This window comes from Myotis myotis, unplaced genomic scaffold (assembly GCF_014108235.1).
Source record: "Myotis myotis isolate mMyoMyo1 unplaced genomic scaffold, mMyoMyo1.p scaffold_m19_p_9, whole genome shotgun sequence".
NCBI classification, from domain to species: domain Eukaryota; kingdom Metazoa; phylum Chordata; class Mammalia; order Chiroptera; family Vespertilionidae; genus Myotis; species Myotis myotis.
The window spans coordinates 45,822,622-45,838,297 of record NW_023416401.1 but is presented as its reverse complement, the minus strand read 5'-3'; the positions used below and the strand labels follow the sequence as shown (position 1 = coordinate 45,838,297).

At 37.9% G+C, this 15,676-nt stretch overlaps 1 protein-coding gene across 1 annotated transcript in view; it reads left to right on the top strand.

Moving 5' to 3' along the window:
• DOK6 (docking protein 6) overlaps positions 1-15,676 on the top strand; it is a 242,023-nt gene that overhangs the window by 105,024 nt on the left and 121,323 nt on the right. Inside the window, exon 3 of the mRNA XM_036323166.1 lies at positions 1,032-1,146. Within this exon, the coding sequence (XP_036179059.1) occupies positions 1,032-1,146 (115 nt within the window). The remainder of the gene's footprint in view (positions 1-1,031; positions 1,147-15,676) is intronic.

Genomic DNA, 15,676 nt, shown 5'->3' with positions numbered 1-15,676 from the left:
CAAACCAATGGACATGGACAACAGGGGGATGGGAGCATGAGTGTGCGGGGCGGGGGGGGGGCGGGGGGGGGAGGGGGAGGTTAGGGGTTAATGGGGAGGATGAGGACACATTTCTAATGCCTTAACTAATAATAAAAAAATAAAATTAAATTAAAAAAAAAAGAAAGAAGAAAGTTGAGAGAAATATTTAATATTATGAGAAAAGAAAACCCTCCAACCTAAAATTCTGTACCTTACAAAATTATCATTCAACAGGGAAGCAAATTTAAGACTTTACCAGACAAGTAAAAGTGAGAGAATTTGTTGCCAATACACTTGGCTTGCAAGAAATGTTAAAAGAGCGCTTTTTTGTTAGGAGGAAAAAAATGCAGGTTAAACTATCAGACCTATATAAACAAAGGAAAAGCATAAAAAAAGTGAAGGTAAAATCAAACACAATGTGCATTTTTCTCAGAATTACATCCATTGCTTATGTTGACACCAAAATTTTAATGATTTTGTCTGCCAATCAACAGGTGTCAGTTGCCTTCTGACAATAGTCCTACCAGCAACTTGCATGATGGGTGGGAGAGAGGTGAGATATTAAATCCAATCAATATTTAACAAAAATTATTGTGAGTCTCCTTGTGCCACAACTGCTATTGTTTGCAGAAGATACCATATTTTAATTTAATTTTTTTCATCACCATTTACGCCCCCCCCCCTTATACCCTCTTCCACCTCCACTTGCCCACCTCCCCCCAACAATCACCACACTGCAGCGGATACAATTTTAATAAAAGCACAGAGTCCTAGCTTTCACGGAGCTATTCGTCTATATAATTTTAGGCTGTATCAAAATTCATCTAACAATGGCCAAAATTGAGGACATAATAGAAGACGTTTTGCTCTGTTCTGTATTGTTTTTGGCTGCAGTTAATTAGAAAAGAGTACAGATATCCACAGGAAAGGGGGGTAAGAGATCATTTTGTTTAAGCACGCTGGTATACAGCCTATACTGTACCCTAAGTTAAAAATATTTCTCTTTCAAGGTAACGGAACTGCACAACATCAAAAATATAACCAGACTGCCTCGAGAGACAAAGAAGCATGCGGTGGCAATTATCTTTCATGATGAAACCTCCAAGACATTTGCCTGCGAGTCAGGTAAGCAATTACAGCCTCGTCTGCGGCTTGAGGAAGCTGAGCTGCTTCTGAGGCCCAGATGGATTAAGATACATCGATGAATAGGGTGGCTCATTGTGATGAGAATGCATCCCAGAAGATTTTAGTAAGAAGCTCGGCGTAGTGATTCTTACAGGCGTTTTGGTGCTTCTTTGTTATCTGTCTGTGTCTGGATTTTGCTCCGAGGTGGTCGGAGTACTCTTAAGGTTTCCATCCAAGCCTGGAGAATTAAGTAAACATTGCCTGGGAGATATCGTTAGGTCAAGGTTATGACTTGTATTCTGGTTCTTGCCGGTGGCAGCTGAAGGCATTTGGTCTGGCCATAATCATGCTGCCTTGCAGAAAGTGTGGCGTGGCTCGGCCTGTCCCAGCCCTTCAAGGTAGGACTTCGAGCAATTGGTTGCTTTCATGGATTCCCACTGTACAAGTAAATATCTTTCAGGTTGAATTTGAGCATCCCAATTCATAAAGTATCGAGACACAGGGAGTTTCTACTTTCAACTTGCAGTATTTTTCATTTTGCAATTCCTGTGCTATGTAATTTATTAGTTGTCTTGTTATCATTTTTTAAAGATTTTGCATAACGAAATGGTGCATTCATTTTATAATGGATAAGAGCAAAAAGCAGTCAGACTTTGAAAAATATAAATTTAAAATAATAGCTAAGTGTTTAGGAGAAACTTTATTGAGTACTTTAAAAAAATAAACCCTGCCCTAGCCAATTTGGCTCAGTGGATAGAGCGTAGCCTGCAGACTGAAGGGTCCCAGGTTTGATTCCTGTCAAAAGCACGTGCCCAGGTTGTGGGCTCAATCCCCAGTAGAGGGCATGCAGGAGGCAGCCAATCACTGATTCTCATCATTGATGTTTCTGTCTTTCTCAGTCCCTCTCCCTTCCTCTCTGAAATCAATAAAAATATATTTTAAAAATGTAAAATAAATAAAAAATAAACTTTTTTATGTATAGTTAAAGTTTATAGGAATAAATAATACCAGGTTATGTTATTCTAAAACCAATAATGTCACTTTGCCTAGATCAAATTGCTCACACCTCCTCACCTACATGTATTTCAATTTTACTGAACCATTAGCATTTATCAAAGTGTTCCTCTTTCATTGAATGCTTATTCCTTCCACTATACTTTTCTTCACTCGTCATCTGACTTCATTTCATAATTTAAAATAGACTTTTTGGAGTTGCACAGAAGTCTGCTAACTGGTCATAGGAATCCCCATTCTGTACTAGAACCTGTCCCGACCTTGCCAAGATCATATCTTAATATCCACATGTATTTGTGCCTCCTTAAAAACCATCTTCAAACTCTCTATAACCACCTCACTTTTTCTGAGTTCTGAAATCATGTCTCATACTAAAACCAATGACAATCAGAAAACTGGTTTTCCAAAAAAGATATAGAGTAATTTTCACCACTGGTGATATGTCTCAAGCTTCAAGTTTCAGTACTGTTTTCCATTTTTGAAATGGTACTGAGCCCTGTTGTGGAGACATAGGCAACACTGGAGTAGATTATTTCAGATAAGAACGATATTGAATTATGGCCTGACATAATCCAGAAATACAGGCTGAGTTGTAACCCGCAAGTCTGAAGTTGAAACCTTTTTAAAATTCATTTATTTTATTTTTTGGCAGCAGAGGGAGTTTCATGGTTCATGTAAGACTTTTTGAGAAATGAAGGGCTCTTTGTTCAAAGAGAATGGCCTTAATTTCCAAGATAAGAATTTCTGAAGAGTGAGGCTAAAGCCAGATCCGAATATAAATACAGAAGAATGCTGGTTTAAATTATGATTTACGTGAAAGTATTATTTCTTTGGTTAAAACCACACTTTATGTGCAGCTATAACAGTGTGCTTGAAGCTAGTGACAAATTATGTTTAAGAAACAATGGCATGATTTTTAAAAAAGTCTTCATGGCACTTGCCAATAGAATAGAAGAAAGGACTTAGAACACAAAAAGGAATTTGAAAATCTTTTTCTTGCAAATTATAAAACTCAGACTATAAAGCAGTCAGGGATGTCAAAATAGCAAGAAGATTCAAGCCCAGATTAGATGGAGTTCTGGCATTTATTTCTAATGCAAACACAGGTAAAAGTGTAGCCTCCTAATCGTTCGTGGGAATGGGAGTTGTTTCAATTATTTTTGCCAAGAAAACTGGCAACTATTATGAAATTAATATGCATATCCTTGACCCAGTGAACCTCTTTGGAGCATATCCCATATAGAAAATTGTACCAGCACATCAGGGTGTAGGTTTACGCACGTTATGTGTAACAACAACAAAATTCGAAACCAGTGAGTATTTATAAAGGAAATAGTTGAACAAACTATGATATATTCTTATCCTAAAATAATATGCAATCACTAAAAAGAATTCTAATTAAACCAATTAACATGAAGACATTTCTATGAAGTTGAGTTCTTCAAACAAAACAACTAGCAATGTATATACTGAATAATCACATTTTGTAAAATAAATGAGAGAGAGAATGGGAGTGTTTTAACAAGCATTACAAGGTAAGGGAAGATGATAATGAGATGGATGGAAAATGAAGATGGGGGAAAAGACAAGCAAAGTGGGAGAAGTAAAAAAAAATACAATGAACAGAAGAAAATACCCAGCATATAAACTATCCTATTTACATGAGACTGTGCAGACATGAATGTGCATATGAATGTATCCAATATTTTTAGTTAGTCATCAGTGAAAAGGTAATTAAAATGACAATGAGATGTTAGTATGCACCTATCAGAATGGCTAACATTTTAAAAAAAAAATAGTAACACCACCAAATGCTTGTGAGGTTTTGGAGAAACTGGATCACTCATATTTTGAAGGTGGGGATGTAAAATGCTATAGCCATTCTGGAAAATGGTTGGCAGCTTCTTATAAAATTAAACATGTAATTATCACAGAATCCAACAATTGCACTCTTGGACATTTATCTCAGAAAAAAAATAAAACTTATGTATACACACACACACACACACACACACACACACACACACCTACATTGTACAAAAATGTTCACAGTAGCTTTTCTCATAATAATGTCAAACTGGAAAGAACCCTTATGTCCTTCAACTAACTGGGGTGCACTCATACCATGAAGAACTCCTCAGCAATCAGAAGGAACAAACTATTGATCTACGCAGCACATGAACCTCACCCAACCATCTCCTTTCCTCCCATTTTCAGGGGAGGCTCCTCATGCTTCCTGCCCCTCATCTGAGTACTTCAGCTCTATGCTCCCATTACATCCTAAAGTAGGACTTCATGTCCCCTGTTCAAAATCTCTCTACTCTGTCAGATATTAAGCGCAATAAAGACATGACCCTGGAGTTCCCAGCACCACAGTGCTAATAACTTGTTGGCTTGATGAATTCATGAATTAGTAAAATTTATATTTAAGTTTTGTTATAGTTATATATTTATCATTCTCTTTTTACAAAGAAATAGTTGCTGTTTTTCCAAAACAAATTTTAGAGACTAATTGGGTAGCACCATGAGAAAATTTTTTAAAATTTCCAAATAATAGATTATTCTGTGTTTGTGATGGTGAGGGGTGAGAGCAAATGACAAGTGCTGCGTGTGCATGTGTGAAGGCATGTGCGTGTGTGTGATTTTGTAAGTGTGCATGCAACCATAAATTGCCATTGCCCACCAAGTCTGTTAGAATGATTCTATGAGTACAACATAGTTGAAGCCCTGGCTGGGTAGTTCAGTTGGTTAGGGCATCATTCAGATACCAAGGTTGCATATACAATAATATATTCCCTGGTCAGGGCATATGCAATTATGAACCTATGAATGCATAAATAAGTGGAGCAGCAAATTCTCTCTCTCTCTCTCTCTCTCTCTCTCTCTCTCTCTCTCTCTCTCTCTCTCCCCTGAAAAATCAATAACTAAAAATTAAAAAAATAAAACATAGTTGAATACAAGTGAGAAGTTCTGCATTTTTGGCTATTCTTTCAAAAGAGAGTCCTGGACTTTTGTTTGGATTTTTGGGTTTTGAGTTTGGGGGTTTTTTTTGGTATTTTTTAAGTATGTTCAATCTCAAATTAATGTGTGTGTATTGTTTCACCCAAAGTGCTTTTTATTTGCCTTAAAAAAAATCCCTATTCCCTGATTAGTAAATCCTATAAACCATGTGGATTATTTAATTTTGAAAGGACTCAATTTATGCCTAATAATGAAGGAAGGGTCCCTAATTTAAAGGTTCTATACTTCAGGTACTCACCCCAGATTATAGAACTTTTCTGTTTGTGGTAATACAGCTAATTTGATAGAAGTGGGCCAGTAAAACAACTGATAGATTTGAGAGATTGTTTACTTCTATAATCAAATATGACTCAGATTGTTAAAAAATAGTTTTTGTAACCCAAATAACAACTAGTTTACATCCAGTACAAAGGAGGAAATCCACTGTACTGTTCTTAAGAAGTTAAATTAGGGTGTGACATTAGGTAAAATATTCACTGCTGCTCAGAGTCACATGGTCTGCAGATAAACATCATGCTTCAGCTTCGAGTGATGTCAGTCCAGCAGTTTCGTGAGCAGTCAATTTGCTTTGGGGATAATGGGAGACATTTCTGTTTACTGATTGTTCAGTACAAAAGACAACTCGAATTAAGTTGGAACAACTTGTCTTTCCAGCTGACTCAGTCACTGTGGAATAGTTGCTGGTTTATGACCATCTGGTTCTTAGCTATCCTGCTAAGAGATTTGGAAGAAATCATTAAAAAAACAAAAAAACAAAAACAGAATCTAGTGGCCTTATGTGATCTGAAATGTGTTGGGATTTTGAAGTTATTTCTTCAGAGGAAGTGAAACACTATATGGCAGTGACAGTGTAATGAGATTTTAAATTTTCAATGCTCTTCGAAGACACTCATTGAATAAAAATACCAAACCTTTAGGTGCACCCTCTCATGAAAAGATTAAAGATTAAATTAATTTGGTGAAATCTGGGCACGATTGTCAGGTTGCCATGATAAACAAATCAGAGACAGAACTGAGAGGAGCAAAATTTGATAAGACTTGATTACCTTGCGGTGTCTAGGCGCTAAAGTGCCTTGGAGGTGAGTGAGATGGTCTGGGAGATTCAGTTCCTGATCAGGCACCCAAATTGTGGCTGAGGTGAGTTGATTCCACTTACGTTGAATGTGACTGTGCATCATCCCTAAAAGAGCTTCTTTGATTTGGGATATTGGAAACAAAGGTTCCAATCAGGTTATATATTTTCACCATTAGAGGAAAATGTATAACATGATTAACAATTAAATTAAGTATGTACAATTAAGTGAGACATGTATAATACTGATGTATCCTGGTTTGATCACTCATGAAAGACAAATAAACTCTAGAAATTGATGGCTTGAGAATAAAGTCTAGTTCATGGCCTGTGTCAGCACTCTGTCTTCCCATCACCCATTCTCACCTCCAGTATGCTGCCCTTCTGGCTGGGCTGCCTCTGCCTTCTCTGCCCATCATGTCATACAATAAAGCATTGGCTAACTCTCATGCCCTTCCTCTGAGCCAACCAACTAGATCCCCCCAAATCAATCAAGCTCCAGAAAGTACTTTTAGAAAGAACTACTAGATGTGCAAGAATTTACAAAGTGTTTTTCAAGTTTTATGAACAATTAACATCCATGGATGTCAGATGGAAAATGGTTTGATAGGGAGGCGTCCTTGTCATTCCTAATTCCTGTATATTAAGAAAATATACTTTTGCTTTACTTTCAGAATTTCCATAAAGAAATTACCTTTGATGTGTCACTCTAAAATTATACCATATGCTATTCCATTATACAGAACTGTTGTAAGAAATCAAACAGTGTATAATTGGGTGCCAAGCTTTTTGAAATCCTAATGCAGAAATAGAGTTTGAATATTTTTATGGGGAAATAAAACTTTTATTTGAAGTGTTGAAGGAAAACTTAAAATTTGAGTATGTTTCTTAAGTGGCAACTCATCTCAGTAAACTAAAAAAAGGTTTTTTTAATTTAAACTTTCTAAAAATGTTTTAGACAGTTACTATCCAATAGTGCAATAGGCCTCAAGACTAGATTTATTTTTTTGCCAACTTGTCCGTTATGTGTCCATGTATTTGTAAAAGGTTCACTATAAACAGAGTAAGAAGAGGTTATAGTGACAAGTCCTGCGGTAGCACAAAACAAGGTTTTGCAATAAAAAGAGATTGTAGTGTATTGAATTGTGCCCCTCTCCCAAAAGAATTTACCACCCAACCTTTGTTACTTTATTTGGAAATAGGATGTTTAGAGTTGCAATCAAGTCAAGATGGAGTCATGGTTAATTAGGGTCTCCCTAATTAAAGAGAAAGGAAAGGAAAATTTTGAACAGAGGCATGAAGGAAACAGAAGAAAGCTCTGTGAAGACAGAGGCAGAGACTAGAGAGATGGAACTACGATCAAAGAAGCCCAGGACTGCTGACCTCCTCAGAAACCAGGAGAGGCCTGGGCAGTTCTGGCTCAGGGACTGCTAGCACCTTGATTTCCATCTCCCTGCCCACAGAGCTGTAAGGGAATCATTTTTGCTGTTTTAAACCACCCAGTTTATGATAACTTATTATGACAGTCTCACTACTAATACAGGGCTCTTCCAAATTAGTTTTTATTTAAAATACTAGAGGCCCAGTGCACAAAAATTTGTGCACTCGGGGGGGTCCTTCAGCCTGGCCTGTGCCCTCTCGCAGTCTGGGACCCCTCGAGGGATGTCCACCTGCTGGCTTAGGCCTGCTCCCCGGGGGATCCAGCCTAAGCTGGCAGTCAGACATCCCTCTGGCAGCCCGAGAGCCCTCAGGGGATGTCCACTTAATAGCAGGGAGCAGGCCTAAGCTGCAGTCGGACATCCTTAGCGCTGCTGAGGAGGCAGGAGAGGCTCACGCCATCACCACTGTGCTGGCAGCCATCAGCCTGGCTTGTGGCTGAGCAGAGCTCCCCCTGTGGGAGTGCACTGACCACCAGAGGGCAGCTCCTGTATTGAGCATCTGCCCCCTAGTGGTCAGTGTGTGTCATAGTGACCAGTCATTCCCAGTTGTTCTGCTGTTAGGGTCAATTTGCATATTACCTTTTTATTATATAAGATATCATTTGTGGAAAGCTTTCAATGAGTTTCAACAGAAAGGTGGAGAGAAAAAGGAATTCCATATGTAAATGCAAATCAGAAATTATGAAATTCCTTGTTTTTAAAGTAGTTGGGGAGTAGGGGAAAAAATGAAAATAGCTGAGACAGGGGTTCAGGAGTTTGGACTTTGTTATGAACACACATGGGGTGAGTTCAAGTTCTTTCTTTTTAAATTACATGTTCTTTCTGACTCTAATAATAAGACTGACTTTATGTCCTGAAAGTACTTAGAAATAAGTACTAAGTAAACTGCAACATTTTAATGCATAGTTTAGCTTACAAGAAAGAAAGGAGGTGCCACAGAAAGCTAAAAGTTTTCAAGAGGAATGAACTGGAGCTCAAGTGAATGGAGCTGGAGCCTGGGCTCATCTCTGTAATGAACGTGGAATATGGGTGCGTCTTCATAGCTGTGACTGCCAGGCAGGAGACAATGCTGTGGCTTCCACAAGTTGGGGAAAGAGAACTACGAGATGTCAGTAAGAAATCCTATATAATAAAAGGGTAATATGCAAATTGACCATCACTCCAACACACAAGATGGCTGCCCCCATGTGGTCAAATATGGCCACCACAAGATGGCCAGCAGGGGAGGGCAGGTGGGAGCAACCAGGCCTGCAGGGAGTGTAGTTGGGGGGGACCAGGCCAGCAGGGGAGGGCAGTTAGGGGCAATCAGGCTGGCAGGGGAGCAGTTAAGTGTCAATCAGGCTGGCAAGGGAGTGTTAGGGGGTGATCAGGGTGGCAGGCAGAAGTGGTTAGGGGCAATCAGGCAGGCAAGCAGACAGGCAAGCAGGCAGGCAAGCAGTTGGGAGCCAGCAGTCCTGGATTGTGAGAGTCCTGGTGGGATTAGGCCTAAACGGGCAGTCAGACATCCCTTGAGGGATCCCAGATTGGAGAGGGTGCAGGCTGGGCTGAGGGACAACCCCCCTGAACCCGGCCTCTAGTTATTAAAGAAAAATATTCATGTGCTAGCAAAGAAGAATGACTAGAGAACTTTCTCTTGTATGCAAGGCTTCTGGGACAACCTCAATCCCACACCTGCCCACTGACATTCTGAGCCATTAATTATCTGCATGATCCCAGATACCACAAGCCCAGGGATTTCTCTAAACTGATACAGAAATGGCAATCCTCCTTCAGCAGCACCAGCCTCAGAATGCCCATGCGTACCTTCTGAAATAGGGGTTTGTCGGCAGAGATGACCAAAGTCATAAGCAAACAAGCACCAAGGGTGAAAGTGATAAAATAGACCAATTACATACAAGGATGATTGTTGTAGTGCCTTCTGTACACTAGAAAAATTAATGAGCTAAATTATACATTGGCTTGTCATTGATTAAAAAAAACTAAATACTCTTCGGTAGTTAAAACTGATGACCGAAATTGTGTTTATCGACTTGAAAAGATGCAGATTAAGTGAAAAAATGCTGTTCACAAAATATACCATAAAAGCCCAGTATTTTGAATATGCACGCATACACACACATATATGCACACACACACAAGTATTTCTGTGTCATAAACACAACACACTGAAAATTTATATCAGGGACTTTACCTTTGTGAGCAAATATCAATGAAATCCCCTTTATTTCTTCATACTCTAAAAGTTACTTAATTAGCATGCATTGTTTTATTATTTTATGTCATATTAAAATATCATACATAGATAACCATCTAAATAATAGTATTACAAACACCCTGTGAACTACCAGTCACTTTAAGAAATAAGTAAATCAAATACAGAAAAATATGAGACAGGTACTTTTGCTACAATTATATCAGTCCCTAGCATTACATTGTAATGCTTTGCATCTTTGTATGTAGTAAACATTTGTGATTCATATTTATTTCTGAAAATTATAGGGGGTGTTTTATGTAATATTGAAATTTACATAAATATATTCCATACCCCATTCTTTGGCAAGTCACCATTTTTCCTTGTTGTCATATTTGTAAACTTCTACTTTGATAAATATGGTGCTAGTTCATTCACTTTATGTTGTTACAGGGTTATACCATGCTGTATTTCTGATAGCTGTTATATTCTTTTTAAAAGAAAAGGGAGGGGCAGAGAGAGAGAAACATTGATGGGAGAATGAAACATTGATTGGCTGCCTGCACATTCCCTATGGGGCCTAGAACCTGCAGCCTGGGCATGTGTCCTGACCTGGAATTAATGGGCAACGTTTCGGTGCATGAGACGACACCCGACCAACTGGGCCACAATGGCCAGGGCAATAGGTTATACAGTATTCTTAACGCATGTTTACTCGCTCAAAGTTGGCATCCATGAGTATCCAATTGCATGTTCTTTTCCCATAAACAATTAATAGAATGAACTGTTTTAACATATTTCCTGCAAAGTCATGGTCAGACATATGCTCTGGAGCCAGATGTCTGAGTTCAAGTCCTCAGGGTTTCCTCCTCTGTAAACAGGGCCAAAAACAATTTCACTGCATGAGTTTATAATAAAAATGTAATATCAAAGGAACAAAACCCAGCATATATTACATATTTGACAAATGACAGTTAATAGAGGGTGGGGCAAAAGTAGGTTTACAGTTGTTCATATGGAAAGTAATTATTAGTAATTAATAAATAAGAAAAGAATAATTGTTATGCATATCCACAACTATAAACCTACTTTTGCCTCGCCCTGTATTATCACCATTTTTATTTCGAGTTAACTCCAGTTGGGCACATGGCAGCATTATCCTGAATAGACTTTTAAATTCATTTTTCTGTCATATGTAGGATTTCCACAACTGTATTCACAGTCAAGACAGGTCTGTGAATTTTTTATACTTTCCTAGAAAGGCTCTGGCTTGAGGATATTGTCAGTGTTCATACAAAAAAAAAAATGTCCAAGTGTTCCTGATTTTAAGCTCTAGAACAGTTAAAAAACAATGAAATCCTAGTTTCACGTTGCTTTTGAAACCATTTGTAGCAGCAGACATTTCCAAGGAGCACTCTGCAAGCTTTATGGCCACATAGGCATTCTAAGTCTACCTGAATGCATTCTGGTCATTTCCCTTTCCTGGAGCACAGTCCACTTCATCCTGACTTTCAGATTCCTCTCCTCCTGAACAGGCAGGGACTGCCTGGGTTCAAAGGCTGGCTCCCCACTTTTTAGTGGTGTATTTGGGAGCAGGTGACCTTCCTTGCAAAAACTTTGGTCTTGACATCTTTCAAAGGGTCATTAGAGAAAGTACTAAAATTTGTCACCACTTACACAGTGACCAGCGCTTATTCCTTTCATCTGTATACACATTCTCATTTCTAAAATTTTGTACTGATCTATCTTCTTCTTCTTCTTTTTCTTTCTTTTTTTTTTTAAAAACTGTTTAGAGTGTTTAGGAATGTATATATTTTCCAGTCTTGTTTTATGGAGGATACTGGCAAGTGACTATGAGGAAGTGGGGAGCAAGTCCAGGATTTATGTGGCGTGCCTGGAAGTGGTTTTAATGGTTGACAGTAGTTTAAACTGGATAAGGACAGGAGTGAGGACATCAAGGGGTGATTAAGTTTGAATATATGGTAGAATCATATATGGTAATGGATTGGTGGTCTTGATGGAGTTCAAAGAGTATTGGAATTAAGATAATGGAGTAAACTGGAAAGACAAGAGGTGCTGGGCTGAGATTAGAATGTGGGAAAATAGTTTTAATGAAAGATGTTAACTTTGATTATTTGAAAAGTTTTCTTATGGGAAATAGTTAATTCTTCCATAAAAAAGATGGCGCCTTGCACACAGTAGATTCACACACAAAACAACGGTTACTGATCACGTGTGTTGAAAGAGAAAGGATGACCTTAATGTATATTTAAAATAATATGACTGAAAGTTCATCCTAATCTACTTCGTGTGCTGGCTTCTTGAGAGGATGTAGTTTTTACAAAGAAATACAGTAATCTAATTTTAGAATTTGTAAATACTCAAGAACAGTAACAGATTAGGCATTAATTTCCCTTTTGAGGTTTTCTGTTTCAGAAGATTTAGAGACACACGTTACCCACCGCTCCCGATACCATCCTAAGAAAGTCCACATAGAAAGCCCCATTTCCTTTTCAAATGCAGTCCTTTCTGGTTGTGTTTCCCAGGCATGCACCTTCTTATTAGCTTATAAGCCCCATTGCCTTATTTTTATGACTTTCTCCAGCTCTAAGGAGAGAAAACAGAGGCTAGAGAATTATATTTAAGTCCACAGTTTGATAACTTCTGTCTCCTGCGAATTCGAGCTTTGTATTATAGAAGCCCATCACAGTGACATCTGCAGGATTTATTTGTTTCGATAACTATAATTTCTTAGGCAGAATAAATCACAAAGCTGTCTCTTAGTCTGCAGCCTAAAGCATTTTCCTTCAGTGTGTCACTGAAATGCTGTGAAATAAGCACTAGGGTTTTGTGTTTAAGTGCCCTGTTGCCACTTGCTTTAAGCCATATTTTCCTGACTTTAAATGCAGGACTTCTAACAATATAGCCATGGTTCACTAAATTGAACTGAATTTGTTTTTAAATAGTGAGGCAGATGTCAGCAGCAAATTAGATTGAATGCAGGTCACCTCGGCCTCCTTAGATAATAGAGCTTGCAGGCATTGAATGGAAATTGTAGAATGACACCAAGAAAATTGTGATTTAGAGATTTGAGCAACTGGTAGACATAAAAAAGTATGATTATGAGTTAAGGGATACAAACGTAAAAACTTTAAAAAATAATATTGGCCTTGAGACTAGAATGTGAGGAATATAAGAATTTATGCTAGTATACCTGACTGGGAAGAGAAAAAGTAACTGCTCTTGTCCACTCCACCTCTCCTCAATCACATGAAAGCGAAATAAACACATTTGAGTTGGAATCACCATTTCCCTATTCCCACAATACTCTGCTTAAACCAGTGGTCAGCAAACTCATTAGTCAACAGAGCCAAATATCAACAGTACAACGATTGAAATTTCTTTTGAGAGCCAAATTTTTAAAACTTAAACTATATAGGTAGGTACATTGTTATTAACTTAATTAGGGTACTCCTAAGGCTTAGGAAGAGCCACACTCAAGGGGCCAAAGAGCCACATGTGGCTCGCGAGCCGCAGTTTGCCGACCATGGGCTTAAACATTGTCATAATTATTGTGGACACTTAATACATTACATTCAGGGAAGTTTTCTTGCAAATGGAAAAGGTGGTAAAATCTACCTAACACATGACTAAGAGAGTAATATTCAATGTAGGTCTAAATAATTTATTGAACATCTGTGTTGTCTATTTGATACTGACTCATAAAGTGCAAAGAAAAATTCTTCGTCTTCTAAGAAAGTAAACCTGTGGAAATAGGTGAATCCAGGTCAGCCGCTTGTCACTCTGGGAGCGTAGGCAAAATACTAAATCCCTCTGAGGATGGGTACTACTATTTATCAAATATTATTGTGTTTTCTGCACTGTGCTCTGTACCAGGAACTCATTTAAATCTCATAATAATTCTCACAAAGCTTATAGAAGATTAGGATTCCCATTTTAGAGGTGATGAAATGAAGATAAAGAAACAGAAAGGCTGTGATGCCCATAATTAGTAAGTGCTAGAACCAGGATATGAACACAGAACCTCCACTCCTAGTTCATGTTTTCATCTACAAATGAAAACAATGTATAGTGCTGTTAACAGTTAGACATGGTACATAGAAAGCTCTGGGCATCGAGCAAACCCATAGTGAAATGGTAACTGCCGCCACTTTTCGGCTCAGATGGCCATCTCTTTCATCAATTATTGATGCGGAATAAGGATCAAAGCCATTTCAATACTTTTGGAGTCCTAATGTTCAATAAACCTGAAAATAGTTCCAAAATGAATTTGTTTTATTTATAGACCCCTGAATTTTTTTTTCCTTTCCTGAAACTATCCTCAGTTAAAGAGTTAAAGATATTCTATCATGACCACCAGCAATCATTTTTTTCTCTCATAGTGCCAAAAGATTTAGTAATTTATCCTAATTTTTATTTCTACTTCCAATCAGTAGAGAAACACAGCTGCCTAATGTATTTTTAAAATATAGCAGGTTTTTGCAGCCACTTTTATAACATATGCTAGCAGTAAAGAAACAAGACCTTTCTTTTGAGTTGTATTCATTTGTAATCTGGAATTAGAAATGCAGGCTTTTCTGTAATTAGAGGAAGTGTCCAGAGTAATCATATCTTTTTGCAAAAACTTGTTTGTTGTCACTGTTCATGAATATGGCAGCTCTCTCTTTAACCAGTGGACCATCGATACAATCCCTAAATCACATGCAATTAACCCAACAAAAGCTTAGCCAGGGGCAAATTTCATGAGAGAATTACTTTTTGATTCTTTTTTTCAATTATATTTTACATTCAGTATTATTCTGTATTAGTTTAAGGTGTACAACATAATGATTAAACAATCATATACTTTACAAGAAAGTTCCCCCTGATATTTCCGGTGCCCCCCTGGCACCATACATAGTTATTAGCATATTATTGACTATAGTCCCTGTGCTGTACGTTACATCCCCATGACTATTTTATATCTACCAATCTGTGCTTCTCGATCCCTTCACTTTTTTCATCCAGTTCCCCACCCACCCTTCCCTCTGGCAATCACCAGTCTGTTCTCTGTATCTATGAGTCTGTTTCTGTTTTATTTGTTCATTTATATTGTTCTCCAGATTCCACATACAAGTGAAATCATATGGTATTTTCTTTCTCTAACTGACTTATTTCACTTAGCATAATACCCTTTAGGTCCATATGATTCGTTTTAGGGGCCATATCTTCAATTTAATTAACTGTTTCCTAGGTGTGTGTTTTTCCCCTTAACAATGCTATTTTCATTTGTCATTAAATTTAGAATGGCCCTAACCAGTTTAGCTCAGTGGATAGAGCATCGGCCTGCGGATTGAAAGGTCCCAGGTTCGATTCTAGTCAAGGGCATGTACCTTGGTTGCAGGCACGTCCCCAGTTTGGGGTGTACAGGAGGCAGCTGATCGATGTTTCTCTCTCATCGATGTTTCTAACTCTCTATCCCTCTCCCTTCCTCTCTGTAAAAAAATCAATAAAATATATTTTTAAAAAATTTTAAAATGAATCTTGGCTTTTGAATCACTTTGTCCTACTGACTAGAAGAAGTCCCTTCCCAAATGACATGTATAAAATAGTGTTTTCGTACATTCTTTTACTTTCTGCTGCAGGGATTATAGCTAATCTTCTTAAATTAGCCCTTTCTTTTCCCCATCTGTGTTTCTGAGCATTTTTGAAGGTTAATTTTTACTTTAAGGTCCTATACATCCCTCTCTACTGGTATCATGTACACATTTTTATTTTTTTTAAGTGCTGCTT